This window comes from Populus euphratica, unplaced genomic scaffold (assembly GCF_000495115.2).
Source record: "Populus euphratica unplaced genomic scaffold, PopEup_1.0 scaffold268.1, whole genome shotgun sequence".
Classification (NCBI taxonomy): Eukaryota; Viridiplantae; Streptophyta; class Magnoliopsida; order Malpighiales; family Salicaceae; genus Populus; species Populus euphratica.
Window position 1 is genome coordinate 75968 of NW_011500025.1, and position 15219 is coordinate 91186.

Sequence of the window (15219 nt, forward strand, 5' to 3'; positions counted from 1 at the left end):
TATACTGAAATTCTGACCATAATCAATCTTTATTTTTGTCCAAATCATCTCATTATACTTCAGGGACCATTCTAGAATTTTATCAAATTTTTAGGGTTAAATGGTAATTTTTGTCAAATTGAAGGACCAAATTAAAAGTGTTAAAATTTTATAACTATACAGGAATTCTGCCCATAATTTATCCTTTTTTCTGTTCAGAATCTCGAAATAGGCTCCTGGGACCAATCTGTAAATTTTCCAAAGTTTGGGGACTAAACTATAATTTTCCAAAATTGCGAGACCAAATTGAATTTTCTTCATCTTCAACCTAAACCCCAGAATTTTCACAGATTACCTAGTGTTATCCCCTGATTTCTAACACAAATTCACCATTCAAATAAAAATCATAACTCAAAATCAGCATTTTTATCTACAATTTCTCAAATTCAACTTAACAATCTATTACCCACAATAATCAACTCATAACATGCAACTTAATTCATCAATTAACCCAAAACACAAATTTTCAAAACCCTAACATTTATCAAAACTGAAATTAAAACTTAATTAACATATATTTACACATAGTCTTACCTTTAAACTTATTTCCTTCAACTCCTTTTTATTTTTCTTCTAATTTCTCTCTTTTCTTTTTTTCTTCTTTCTCCCTTCTCTCTCTTGCCGATTCTATCTCAAATTTCAGATCTCTTCTTTTGTTTTTTTTTTTACTTTCTATTTATATTTATCAAGTTTTATTAAATTACTACACTACCCCTTATTCATTTATACCCATACTTTAAGTCATTAAAGGTTTTATTGTATTTTCTTACTCATTTATTCAAAACTTCACATCCTGTTTGGGAGGACCACGATGGCTGCTGCTCTCCCATGTGAAAGGACCATGACGGATGCTGTCCTGTCTTAGAAGACCATAACGGATGCTGGCCTGCTGTTTGAGAAGACCATGACGGATGCTGGCCTGCTGCTTGGAATGACCATGTAGATTGTTGCCCTGTCATTTTACTTGCCCATATCAATGATTAAAGAACAGGATGAACAGGATTCAATGAGATTTAAAGAAGATAAAAGCATTACAATTTAAAAGAAGTTATTATTATAAACATTTAAAGAAAAACAAAATCAAGTAGAATCATAGAAGTTAAAGCTTCAATTGGATGATAACTACCTTGATAAGGTCTTAATGGAGGTTGCCGATCCATATCACGTAATCCCGATGGATGTATCTGATCCATATTATGGAATTCTGATGGTTGTTTCCTATTATAAGATCCTAGTGATGGCAGCCCTGTCATCTGAGGAGATCCTAATTGTGTCTGTCCTGACATTGGATGGACACCAAAAGACTCAGATCTTGAAATCTGAGGTTCACTTGAAATTGATCTTCGTGTCATTGGAGAAGGCCCTAATGGCTGCCCACTTGCCATTTGAGCAGGTTCATGTTGAGAAGACCATGAAGATTGTTGCCCTGCCGTTGTAGTTGCCCGTATCAATGATTAAAGAAACAGAATTAACAGGATTCAAAGAGATTTAAAGAAAACAAAAGAATTACAGCTTAAAAAAGTTAATTATTATAAACATTTAAAGGAAAAAAAAAAGAATAAAGTAGAACGCAAAATAAGATTTAAAGGGGAAAAAAAAACGGATCATAGTAAAATAACATTTAAAGCTTCCATTGGATAACCACTACCTTGATAAGGTCTCAATGGATGTTGTTGATCCATATTAAGGAATTCTGATGGCTGTTGCCTATTATGAGATTCTAGTGATAGCTGCCCTGTCATCTGAGGAGATCCTAATTCTGTTTGTCTTGACATTGGATGGACACCAAAGGACTGTGGTCTTGCAATCTGAGGTTCACTTGAAACTGATCTTCCCATCATTGGTGAAGGCCCTAATGGCTGCCCACTTGCCATTTGAGCAGTTTCATGTTGACTTCGAGGCTGTCTTGCATAAGCAGGTCTTGAAATGTTAATCCACTTACTTTCATCCAAAACACTCTTAATCTCACTAGCCCGTCCAGCATTTCCAAAAACCTCAATTAAGAATTCCTTCGATGCAGGTGGAATACCAACACCGTATTTAATCATTTGGTCCAGCATATCCTTGCTTGCATCTAATTCACCAGCACTACAAAGCCCTCGAACCACAACATCATAGATTGAGGAGTCTGGTTTAGGATCTTTGTTTCCCATTTTGGTCAAAATCTCTGCAGACTCCACTTCCTTGCCATTCTTAATCAGCTCACCAAATACCCTAGTCCCAAAGCTTGCCACAACTCTGAAACCAGCATCTGCCATTTTATTGAACATTCTCAAAACATCATCAATTTCTTCCCTCTTTAAATATGCATTAATTAAAGTCCTAAAAGTCACGACATCAGGGGTCAGGCACTTGGCCAACAATGCTGCAAAAAACTCCTCCGCATGCTCCATCACCCCATTCTCGCAAAATCTAGTAATAATATTGTTGTACCCCGCAACATCCATTTGAAAAGGCTTAGACCCTGACTTTGTCCCCACCTGTTTAAATGTATGAATTGCCTCCTCAAACCCTGCTTCCTTGAAGCACTCATTCACCATTATATTAAAAGTATCAGAGTTTACCGCTTGGTGAGTCAGTGGGGTATGATTATCCAGCATATGCTCAAACAAAGCACAAGCAGCCTCTTTCTTCCCGTATTAACCAAAACCTCCAAAATGGTATTACAAGTAGCAGGCACCACCTTAAAATTCTTAACCTGCCACGACTTGTAACTTCCCATAGCCTCCTTATCCTTCCCTTGCTTAAACCACCAATCCATAAACGTGGCATTAATCACTCCATCATAAACCAAGCACCTCTCTTTCAACTCATCAAAAAACTCATTAGCCTTCTCCAAGTTCCCCAACTCCAAAAACCCTTTGATAACATTATTATAAACCAGCGAATCTGCACCATGCCCTTTAGCCAACATCTCCCTCAACAAAGCAACGGCATCCTCAATCCTCCCAGCATCAATCAACCCTTTAGTCAAATGCCTATAGGTCACTGATGACGGTGAAAACAGAGCTGTCTCAGTTATACGCCTATAAATCTCAAGCCCCAAATCAACTTTTCCCTCATCACAATGCGCATTGATCAAATTATTATAAGAAACAACATTAGGCACTATATTATGTTTTTCAAAAAAGAATTTAAATAGCGAACTGCATCATCATATCTGCATATCAATCACAATACAATCATTAAACATCACAAATTACATTCACAACAATAACTCACAGAAAACAGAAATGCCTACAATCTATAATTTAGTTTTCTCTGTATCAAAGAATGTACCTTTTCGCGCGATACATAGCAGCTATGATGGCATTGCAAGTAAAAACAGTGGGGCGAGTTCGGGAATAAACAGAGTTGCGAGCGAAAAGGGAAGCAGTGTCGAGATCATAAGCGCGGATTAGGGATTGGACCCGATTGTGAAGGTTAAGGCGATGTCCAGTTAACGCGTTTGTGGAGTCAGGAAGGCGAGGAGCGTTAGGGTCAGGTGGGGGAGGGGGGGGCTTGCTCTGTATTGCTTGGAATGGAGGGTCGATTCGAAGACGACGCCTTCTTTTCCTACGATCTGCTGCGGCTTCTTCGGCGGAGGAGAAGGCGAATGTGCGGGACGGTGGAAGGAGTGGGGAGGTCGAGATTGGAGGGCTACGGTTTGGGGTATGATCGAGGGGAGAAAGACTGAGGTGGTGAAAAGCACGGATTAGAGGGTGATTGTTGAATGTTGAAGTGGCGGAGGAGCGGCGGAGGAGGAGGAGGAGGAGGAGATAGAGGGAAATCTTTTGGTGTTTTTGAAAGAGGAAGTGGCGGTGGAGATGACACTGGTGGCAGAGACTAGGGAAAGGGTGGTGCGAAGCAGAAGAGAAGAGGGTTGAAGGCTTAAACCCTGTAGTGAGGACTTAACATCAACCCCTGGAAATGAAACAGCTTACGGTGTCATTTAGGCTGTGTTTGGTTGTTGTTATAATATATATACATATAACACTAATATTTGAGCAACCTTAAAAAGCTAATCCCAAAAGGCCGATAAATAACTTGTTTGTTTTGGTATTACGATGGAAATTATTTTAAAAAAATAATTTTTTATGTTTTATATTTCTATATTTTTAATATTAATATATTAAAATTATCGAAAAAAAATCCTAAAAAAATATCAATTTAATATTATTTTTTTTTCATTTTAAACACGCTCAAACATGATGAGTTGAAATTTTAGTTCTCATAGAATCTAGCTGTAAAAAGAATTTCTTGGTCTCTAACATTTATTGGCAATTGTTTTTTAAAAGAATTTTTATTTGAAAATATATTAAAATAATTTTTTTATTTTTAAAATTTATTTTATTACATCTCATTAAAAAACCAAGTCTAACACAGATTGATGAACAAAGCTTGGATAATAAGAATCTCATTAAAAAACCAAGTCTAACACGGATTGATGAACAAAGCTTGGATAATAAGAAGACAGATTTCAATAAATCAAAAATTATTCTCAAGATACATCAAGAAAGGTGTCCAGAACCACTCCTTTCAAAACCAAATCTGTAAGAGTCTCCAAACCCAATAGTATTTACACCATTTAAGGAATCAGACCCCTATCTATGGAAACCACTACTGACACAATGGGTGTATCACCCATTCCTTTTTTAGCTGGGGAAGATACAGACCAAAGAATCATAACGTTGCAATAATCTCTTTCAATGCTGGCTTGCGAAACATTCACCCCGTTTCTTCCGATCCGATCATCGATCACGCCTGAGACTTGGCTGTTTAGAGATCTTCTTGCATCCCCAAGAAAATGTGTCAGCATTAACATTCACTTGATAAACACAGTTCAGTATCTGGTTTGGTTGGCGAACTGTTGATATGGATCAACCCAGCATCTGTCCTCATTCACCGCATCTTCCCATCTCTTGTGGAAGATATTCATCTCAACATATGATTGTGTCCTCACCTGCACAAGACAATAGCACACTAAGTAAAATGGTTGAAGGTAAGTAAAGTATATAATGAGCACAGAGATTGAGGAGGAGGAGAGTTAAGTTTGCAAGATCTGCAGTTCATTTGATCAAAAAGAAACCGAATCTACTAAATTAAACAAGGCAAAAAAAAAAACAAAACAGCATACTTGGGGTCTTCTATCAACTTCCTCAGACTCGGACAGTAGTACCTGCAACATGCAAGACATGAACAGCCATAATTTGCTGGCAGAGAATCCTGGTGTGTCATTACAGAAAGCTCAGATAACTCCATTAAGCTACCGTGTTTCCAAAGTACTATTTGCAAGAAAAATGAACTTGGGCATTAGTTGTAAGAAAAATGAACCTGGGCATCACAATTTAACAGCATGAACTTCATAGTACAGTGCAATGGAAAATCCTGGTTTGTTCAAAATCATTGGAGCAGATTATCCAGCCTATTGAACTGGTGATTGCTATTATGTTTTAATCATATAATATTTATAATCTTGTTTTGGATGAATTCAATGATGTTTGTTTCGTGTAATATAATTTCATGTACCAACATTACAACACACCAAAGCACGGCATCAAAGGAGGCTTTAAACCACACAAAGGTCTAACTAATACAAGCAGCAACTGTCAAACCACAAGAGTTTGTAAGACTAGACTAGCCTTTGCTAATTAATCCAAGAACGAAGAGAACAAGAAGAAAGAATAAGCAGTTATAGCATCCCACTCCTACAATTATGCTATCATAAGGAATATAAGAAATACTTGCCTCACTTCCATTAAAGACGCCAAGGGTCGAAAGACCAAGATGAACTACATACTCAGCATCAACCACGCCAACATTTTTTGTCCAGTCACCCTAAAAACTAGAAACATCACTACCATAACCAAACAAAAAGATCCTTTTTTTTTCTGTTGACAAGCAGCAAAACCAAGGGAATCACAAAATGAATAGGAATTAAAGGGTTACTTGTGCACAATGACCAAGTTTTCTATCCAGGCCCCACGCATGAATCAAGTCATTCTGCAAAGATTAAAAAGCAAATTAGAGACGATGGAGCAGCTAGGTACTACTTGATCTGTAAAGCACAAAAGTAAATTGTGATTAATTCCACAGCCAAGCCAAGCATGGGATGTAAATTTAAAGGGCAAGCACTCTACTCTAACATAATGATTAAGAAATAAAGAACACCATCATTCTATTTGGATCCATTCAATCTAATTAGCAATATACCTCTTCTTACTGAGACAAAGTGGTCAAGATTTCAATTTGTTGGAAATTGTTAACTACTGAAGTTCACGATTTGGTTGAGTGCCACAAACACACCCATCATTGTCATGATATGGAAAAGATTCAATAATTCAAAGGTTTGATACCTGGATCATGTACCATGTACATCGCCAAGCTGCCTTTGAGAAGACAGGTGCCATCATTTCCACCCATCTGCATAGAAAGATTTTTTTTTGCAACATAAACACTGTGTACTTCTTGTTGTTCAATTAAAAAAAATCTCTTTCCAACAAAAAGGCTACTCTTCTACAACAAAATTCACAATTATAATGATATTGCAATTACAAACTACAGAGTTGGTCATTATTTAAGATTTACCCTGTGCACGGAGGTAAAGTGCTATTGTTATAACACCTTCTGTTGCCTTTGAGCTTCAATATTTTCCTGTTGAATAAAAGAGTTAAGATAGAAGTCTATCCACTATCCACAACTAATTTCCTGAAATGAAAAGCATCTATACTGGACAATCATACAGTACAATAATAACAACCACAGATTACAAGGACTTCTCTTCTAGAAGCCTAGGCTCCCCTATCCCCCTTCTTTGATAAATATCCTATGGATTCATGATGCACACATGCGTAAAGCCATCACAATGCGAAGAAAATAGATTTCATTGCTAAACGCACAATGGAGTCAGAATTGTCAGTCTCATGATGAAGCTGAGCCAAACAGATTATGATGATTCTCTAATTCCTACAATACCCTGGAATAATTTTCAGTGTTGGCATGCTCCTAAACCTTAAAGAGCCCTGGACCTACTATTATGAATTCTCATAGACAGGTAGAAGTAAGCATTAGAAGATTAAATGACTGCACCTTTCACAGATATTCCAATTATTTAAAACAATCTGACCAGGGAAAAGAACAGCCCAAACAGAAGGAAGAAATTTTAAGAAGAGAAGAAATACTTCACATCTTAATAGTCAACTTCATTACCACAAATTCACAATGGTTGATTACTGGATAACCTAGAAAAGTAGGTAGCTGAAACAGAATTGGATTAGTTCAAGCAAAATTTGTGTTTGATTCAACTAGTAATGCTTTTACATTCTTAGTAATTTCAGTTTTGAGTGTGCTTGAAGGTCTTGGATAGTAACAATAAAAGCTCTTCACAAACAAAGATGCCAAGAAGAATTTTATTAAAATGTTCGTATCCAAGTAAACTCCATTGCAATGCTCTTCATCTGCTCAACAGAATTTGATGGCATACAATAGCTAGAATGATCAGTGCAACCATTTAAATCATTCCATAAAGGAATTTATTCCAATTTACACAAACCTATGCGCCCTGGAGTTCCTTGTACGTGTAGTAATTGGATTATGAATGGTAGATCTAGCAGGATCAAGTGCTGGCTGTGATACTTCTAGTCCCTCCTCTTTAACAATTGACAGATATCTGCAATGAATTTAACATGTGTGATACTTTTGATGAAATCACAATCCACAAAACCACTTGTAGTCCTATTCAAAAAGGAAAAGAAGAAAATAGAAGTGCTCGTCAGCTTATATCACTAGGTATTTAAGATGTTTAACTTGTTTGACCTAAGTCAGCAAGGGCATTCAGTAGTGAAAAGACTCCTTTTCCATTACAACAAGAAAATAACATGCGTGACAGGAAAAATGCATCCAGACAAGGAGCTTTCACTGTTTTTGAGAATTTCACTAGATGTGAATATTTAACTCGTATGTTAAAAAGCATGGGCACCATGACCATTGAAGATGGCCATCCAAGTAGTAGTTAGTAAACATTGGGATACCGTTTTTAGGAAACAAAATGGAGACACAGTACCACTTTTCATTTCCAAGAATGCTTACCGTCTTGGATTAAAATTCTCAACTCCAAGGTCTTCATCCCAAAGAAATATATAATTGTATTCAGCAACTATATCAGGATGCAGGAAACGCTTAGCAAACCACCTGTGCAATCGAAGTAACTGTTCATCTAAGGATGGATGATATGAGATGGTATAAACAATATTTAAATACACACGTGCACATCAACATGAACAAATGCATGGCAGTGTGTCCTGCAAATGCATATAAACATATATGTGCCAATCTGTGTGCACATGACCAATTCCATTTGTGATTCAAGGAAACATCAATTTGGGATGAATCAAGCTTACCATTTTGTTTGATTTACTGCAGATACATGGATGGCACTGTCACTCCATGATAAATCTCTCCATTTGTCCACAACACCATCATAATGAAAAAGCATCACAACAAAATCACTTAAAGGAAACTGCAGGAAAAATATATATATCAAGTACAAATATGCACTAGATATTTGAACACCAACAATATATCAAGATTGGTAGCCACCTTTGTAATAATTCGGTCCACTATTTCCTTTTGCTTTATTCCAACTGCAATTGCTAGCAAGCTCGCTAAAGGTTGTGGATTGTCCTGGAAAAAACAATGCCATACTCGATAAGGAAAGATGGGAAAGGTTTCCATCAGGGAATACAAGAAACCATTTCTGAAAGTTGATTCTGTCTAGTTCTGGACTAGTAGAATAAAATACTCATTTGGATTTTAAATCTACACCAACTTTACAAATTAATTCAAAGACTACATTTTCAATCAATCTAATGAAGACCATATCCACATATTTGAATGCTGTATGTACTCAAGTTCATGTGTCAAATCTTGTCTGAAAGAGTAGACTAACCTTTTTTTTAGGAAACAAAAAAAACAATTAACTATAGTTTAAGATAGTGTAAGTCAACACGGAGCATATTGCTTGTTTTTGCAGTGTACTAATAAAACTTAGAATAGTTCATGTTATCCTATCCCTGGTCTATGATGCAATGTTATATCTTCAATGTCTACCAAATCACGCTTCACATGTAAAGGAACAACACCATTACCATTCTGAGTAATGTGATGCAAATGTAATTGTTATGAGCTAGAAAACTATTATATAAATGACCTGCAGAACTTAAAGACTTTGATGAAGATGAGGTTCCTTGCACCCAGTAACCAATCTGATGAACCTAATGTTCCTTCTCAAATATATTGAGCATCAGAATTGAATTTACTTACATCGTTCAATGAAGAGCCCCATAAAGGCTGCATTTTATAGTTAGATTTCTCGTTAACTATGCCTTGAGGCAATGACACACTTCCAGAAGGCCTGCAACGATCCTGAGCAGAAAAAAGATAGAAATCATAAAGAAATTCAAGTCTTGATGAACCACTTTAAGATCTTTAAAATGTCTTTTCATTTCAAGCTTTTTCTAAAAGAGACAAACCTTGCATTCATCAGATTTCTGCACCGCCTCAATCAATTTCCATGCATTCAGTCTCTGCATGGATGAATACCAGTAGAAGGTCATCCTGTAAGTACGTTTTAGATCATCTAAAAATCTGACACGTTCAAAACAAATCAAGGACAGGCTAGTAAAATTTCAATCACTTGAATCTTTTATGTCAAGAACAGCTTGGTTAGTCTCCAACGAGAGCAGACACACTACACTACATTAGTCTGCAAATGGCCAGATACAATTTCATTTTAAGATCACAGTTCAAGCCTGGATTTTACGATACCAAAATCATATATCCCAGGGGCTTTCAATGTACATAACACCATTCATTCTGAACCTCACGGCAGTAACTTTCCAATTCAAATAAACTAGACAACAATTGCTAAAATACCCAGAAAACACCCCTTGCTTAATTTTCCAGTAACTTTCATATTAAATGAAAGAAACAAAAATTGACAAGATAACCAGAAAATCCCCCTTAGTTAATTTTCCAGTGTTTCTGTTCTTCCCAACATTTCATTCTTCATTACATAATTTTGTCTCTTCATTTAAAGGACAGTCTGTCATGTAGAAATTGACTTCCCTAACTAAAAGCACTAATCAAAATCAACTTCTAAAAAAATTCAATTGAATAGTGACTTTGTATGTGACGAAACGAAGGTAGAAACTCAGAAGAAAAGGCACTTAAAATTTCAAGAACAAAGCTAACATAAAATCACTCTTCTATTTGTAAATAAACCTCATTCAGGCTCTGCCCTAGAATATTAAAATCCTCTTAAAAGATCATGCCACCATCATTTCACAAAAGTAAATTTTAACAAAACACCACCATAAGAGATACTTACTTCCTTGTACTGCTTCCCAACAAATGCAGAACCAACAAAGTAAATGCTACATATCATAGAAACTGCAATGAGGAGACTGCAGAGGCATGATCCTTTCTTAGGATCTGGTGGTGCAGAAGCCTGAGAAGGTAATGGAACATGAAAACATGAAAACTTATAATCTCATTTTGTTTCATGGGAGCAGGACTGTAAATGTCCATGCAAAGGAAAAGAAGTGCATAAAACAAAGATTCAGTAGATGAAAAAGTAGTTCTATAAGTCTGATAAGCATATGAACTCTTCCAGGCATGTTTGATTTTGTTTCATGGGACCAGAGCTGTAAATGGCTGAGAAAAGCAAAAGAGGCGCATAAAACAAAGATTCAGTTGATGAAAAAAGAAGTTCTATAAGTCTGATAATCATGAGCACTCTTCCAGGCATGTTTGATGCATTCACCAATATGCTTCTTAGAGGACAGTCTAACTATACAATACTCAAAATTCTACCAAGTCAGCTTCAATATTAAGAAGCAAGACCAACCAAAATCATATTGAGGTTTGAGTGACCTCCTTATGTCTCTCGTGGTATTTGGTCATGACCCGGAAAAAAAAACAGAAGTCCACATAAAACCTAGATAGTCAACAACTTAAGAAAGCAGTCATCAAGTCATTGACTCCCAACACTGAAATATATAATGAAGTAATTCACAGAAAGAAAAATAAAATCACATCTTGAGTTGATGTCAAGTAGGACATATAACCTCAAATCCAAAACTTAGTTTGTCTCAGGAAAACATCACATGTAATTTCACATCGTCAACCAAACATTTTAGCAACAAATGAGAAACAGTGGTTCTAAACTCTAAATCAGTGGCTTAATTTCTAGACACTGCACCCGTAACCTTAGCATTGCACATATTACTGTTGTGGTATGTCTCTCGTGGTATTTGGTCATGACCCGGAAAAAAAAAAAGAAGTCCACATAAAACCTAGATAGTCAACAACTTAAGAAAGCAGTCATCAAGTCATTGACTCCCAACACTGAAATATATAATGAAGTAATTCACAGAAAGAAAAATAAAATCACATCTTGAGTTGATGTCAAGTAGGACATATAACCTCAAATCCAAAACTTAGTTTGTCTCAGGAAAACATCACATGTAATTTCACATCGTCAACCAAACATTTTAGCAACAAATGAGAAACAGTGGTTCTAAACTCTAAATCAGTGGCTTAATTTCTAGACACTGCACCCGTAACCTTAGCATTGCACATATTACTGTTGTGGTTTATTCCTCGACAATATCTGTCAGAAACTGAATAGCTACACAAAGTATTTCTGTCAAGATTTGAAATTGTCTCACAATCAGTTATAGAAAAAGTTTAGAGGATTGAACACATAACTCTGTAAACTTCAATAAAGACCACAAGTCCTATGTGCAATCATTAAAATATAAGTCCCAATTCAAGCATCAAGACAATTTGAAAACAATGACCTCTTACCTTTTCTTTTTAATATAAGAAACGGCAACAACTTTGGCTAAAACTAAGGTAAAGAAACAAAAAAAATAAAAAATGAAGTTCTACAGCAATAGAAACTCTAACTTGAAATGTTCTGCACTCAACCATGATATAAGAGAGAAAGTAACACTCTAATAAAAATTCCACATTTAAATCACAAATAATAAACCTGAGAGACCAAGATTTTTAACGCTCTCTGCATCTCCTCTTTTTCTCAGCAACCAAACAAAAGGTCACAGAAAAGATGTTTCAATTTCCAAACAAAAGGGTCATCCATCCATTTCCATTTATCCCACCATAATTATGATAAAGTAAAACAAAACAAAATTGACTGCTTTAACCAAACCCGCTGGATAACATCAGCATCCAAATATAAAAATCAATAGGATCAGTACTGATTGAGACTACTTGTCACAAAACAATCAATAGAAACATCTTGAGGATCTGGTGACCTCTGAATATCTCCCATGCTATTTTGCCACCGCCGGAAAATTGAAAGTAGAAGGAAAAGAAAAGCCCTCCTTCATAACCAAACAATCAACAACTTAAAGCGTTCAGAAAGCCATCCTCAAGAAAAAGACCAACCACTCATGAAATATTAACAAAGAATTCACTGCTGGAAAAAAAAAAATCATATCGTGAACTATTACCAAGTAAAACAAACGGTCAGGTGGTGAGAGTAAGAAACAGGTAACAGACAACTTCATCTTGACAAATTAAAGTAGAAAAGAACTGATTTCCAAAGTTTAAACCCGTATTGCAAATATCATCATTTCAATTATTTCTGATGAAAACTGAGCAGCTAAAGGCCACGACTTTTGGTCAAATTTTGAAATTGTCACACGAGTCAGTTATGGCACAAAGTTTAGACAATTGAACATATGAACGAACACTTTAAAGCCCTTCATGAGATCACAAGTCCTGTGAAGTAAATGTTCGAATTCAAGCATCCACTCCTTCCACGATACTAAAGGGATAGAGAGGATTGCCAGCAAAACCTCTTCAATTATGGCTATAAAAGCAAGGTCTAGCTTTATTATTATTATTATTTGGAAAGCCAATAAAATAAAATTTGAACTTGAAAGTTCAATTTGATTTCAAAAAGAGAATAAAAAATTGAAACGTTTTCCAAGGGATCCTGAGATGAACGTTTCTCATGCAAACACAAACTAAAGTCACAATTTTTTAAGTCTAGAAAAGAGAAATAAACACATGGGATGAGACCCCAAAGTTTGAAAGTTCCTCTGGTTCTTCCTCGGCAACCAAACAGAAGGGAAAGAAAAGACGTGAAGAACTCATACTTTCCCATTTAAACAAACATAAACGTATAAAAAGATTTATTTAGAGAGAGAGGGAGAGAAAAAATGCAACAAGTCAAGCTCACAACCACTAAAGATCAATAATTTAAACGAAAAGGAAAAGGGAACGGAAACGGATCACAAAAATCATCCCAAAACCCACCAGACTATGCATGTGAGAGAAAGAGTGAGCTTACACAGTTAGAAGCCTTCATTTGGCTGGAACAAAAATGAGAAGCAGCGCGGTGTCAGAGACAGAAGATGCCCCAGAAAAGATGGAAAGAAACGGAGGAGACCCTTTTTGTATTTCTTGGTTATAAATATTGATAAACATGAAAATGAAGAGCTCTGTAGTTGGGTAAAGCAAAGAGTCTCAAGGAAAGTTGATTAGAGAAAGTAAAGCAGAAAAGGCAAAAAGAAGCCAAAACCCACCAAAAACAAACATTTTGTCAAACTCCCAAACATCTTCCTTCCACGAACGACACCATAATTGTTAAGCCCAAGCAAGGGAGGACACAGGAGCTGAGAGAGTACTTGGTGAGAGACACAAATTATGGAAAGGGCAAGAACACGGACATGCTAGAGAGGGAGGAGAAAATGTAGGGAGAGTGGGGAAGTGCGTAACTTACAATAAGTTAGTTCTCCAACTTAAAATAAGTTATTCCTGAAAAGGAGAGAAAGTGCACAAAAAATATATTAAATTAATACTTTTTAAAATATATCTTAATAATATTAATATCTTAGTAGTGAAAATAAAATTATTTCTTAAAAATTACTATGTACTATATTATTAAATATACACTAAAAAAAACTTTAAAGGAGGAAATATTGATCCTAAATTGATAAAACCTCTATCAATCAACTTAAAAAAAAAAAAATTCATTTATTTCTTTCATTTATTAATAATATGCAATAGTTATTGTAAGATTTTTATTATATCTCCTTTAAGACGCTCTATGATTTGCAACATTTAATTTTATTTATTGTTTTTTATTGGGTCATGATTAATGCCTCCCAAGCCCATATGGTTTTTCTTCATATTAATTAGCATTAGCATGCCAATTATCCAAAATTAATGAAATCATATAATATTGCACAATGAAGATTCCTATAATATTTTAATTTTGAAAAGCTAGGACTAATCACGACTGAATTAATTAATCAATAATTATAAAAAGTGAAAATTAAAATCATAAAAAACACTTTAAAAATATATATTTAATATTTTTTAAAAATAAAAAATAATTTTAAATATATTTTAAAAACTTGTTGTAACATAAAAATAAATACTGGAAATAAACCTCACTAAACAATTATAGAGAATTAATTATTATTTTATTTAAAATTGAGAAAAACCACTCTCAAAACCATGCTGATTTTCTTTTATTATGTGAATAAAATGTATACATATGATATTAAGTTTCAATATGATATTGAGATTTTTTTTGTAAATATAAAAAATTTAATTTTAATTATCTTTTCCTAGTTATATTTTTACCAATTTAGACTTGTTTAATAATGTAATTGTGGTTACTTTTTAAATAATTTTTTGTGCTAAAATATATAGTACTAATTTTTTTATTTTTTAAAAATTATTTTTGACATTAATATATCTAAATAATTTTAAAATATTAAAAATATATTCATTTAAAGTAAATAAAAAAAATTTAAATTTTTACAAAAACACTTCTAAAATACAAAAATAAACAATCACTTAATTTTAATTTTAAGACTTGCTTAACTATTTCTTCTTCTTCTCAAGTAATTATTCAGACAATATATATACACACTCACATCTGATTTATTTATTTTCCATTAGCATATATTGTTCTCAATTCGAGTTCAGATTTTATTTTATATGGTTATTATTATATTTTTTCATCCAAAACAACAACAACAAGAAAAAAACTTATATAATTAATAAAAAACAAATTTTTTTTTTCCAGACCAGAATGTGTCTGAAAGAAGCAATCGTAAGGAGATATGCCTAGAACGAAACATGAACTTTGCATCTGAC

At 34.6% G+C, this 15219-nt stretch overlaps 2 protein-coding genes and 1 long non-coding RNA gene across 7 annotated transcripts in view; all 3 read right to left on the bottom strand.

Annotated features, from left to right (window-relative positions):
* Positions 1–4843, bottom strand: part of LOC105142150 (pentatricopeptide repeat-containing protein At1g10270-like) — a 15189-nt gene extending 10346 nt beyond the window's left edge. Inside the window, 7 exon segments of the mRNA XM_011049660.1 lie at positions 830–991; positions 1166–1477; positions 1688–2680; positions 2683–3183; positions 3186–3199; positions 3319–3928; positions 4621–4843. Of these exon segments, the coding sequence (XP_011047962.1) occupies positions 830–991; positions 1166–1477; positions 1688–2680; positions 2683–3183; positions 3186–3199; positions 3319–3928; positions 4621–4843 (2815 nt within the window).
* Positions 4481–13825, bottom strand: LOC105142097 (uncharacterized). 5 transcript variants are annotated; one of them, XM_011049555.1, is made up of 14 exons: positions 13400–13825; positions 10406–10525; positions 9549–9602; positions 9340–9441; positions 8617–8700; positions 8418–8536; positions 8107–8208; positions 7571–7687; positions 6607–6672; positions 6375–6441; positions 5968–6021; positions 5767–5856; positions 5156–5197; positions 4481–4981 (listed from the first exon to the last, which is right to left on the bottom strand). In XM_011049555.1, exons 1-14 carry the CDS (start codon positions 13415–13417, stop codon positions 4862–4864), a joined length of 1155 nt encoding a protein of 384 aa, XP_011047857.1. In that variant the 5' UTR covers positions 13418–13825; the 3' UTR covers positions 4481–4861. The 5 variants fall into 5 exon arrangements, 4 of the variants coding, with proteins under 4 accessions (XP_011047857.1, XP_011047855.1, XP_011047856.1 ...); XM_011049553.1 differs by lacking the exon at positions 13400–13825 and adding an exon at positions 12555–12905; XM_011049554.1 differs by lacking the exon at positions 13400–13825 and adding an exon at positions 12074–12338.
* On the bottom strand, positions 11067–11939 carry LOC105142096 (uncharacterized). Its single transcript, XR_845506.1, has 2 exons — positions 11701–11939; positions 11067–11643 (listed from the first exon to the last, which is right to left on the bottom strand). It is a non-coding gene; the product is annotated as an uncharacterized LOC105142096 (long non-coding RNA).
* Positions 13826–15219: the final 1394 nt, after the last annotated feature.

What these genes read in the sequence shown, in the direction of transcription:
- LOC105142097 (XM_011049553.1), bottom strand. Translation starts at nt 12,611, where the DNA reads ATGAAGTTGTCTGTTACCTGTTTCTTACTCTCACCACCTGACCGTTTG. An exon ending in CTGACCGTTTGTTTTACTTG is followed by an intron (nt 10,526 to 12,554) that starts GTAATAGTTCAC and finishes TTACCTTCTCAG; the next exon opens with GCTTCTGCACCACCAGATCC. An exon ending in AACTTGGTCATTGTGCACAA is followed by an intron (nt 5,857 to 5,967) that starts GTAACCCTTTAA and finishes TCTAGTTTTTAG; the next exon opens with GGTGACTGGACAAAAAATGT.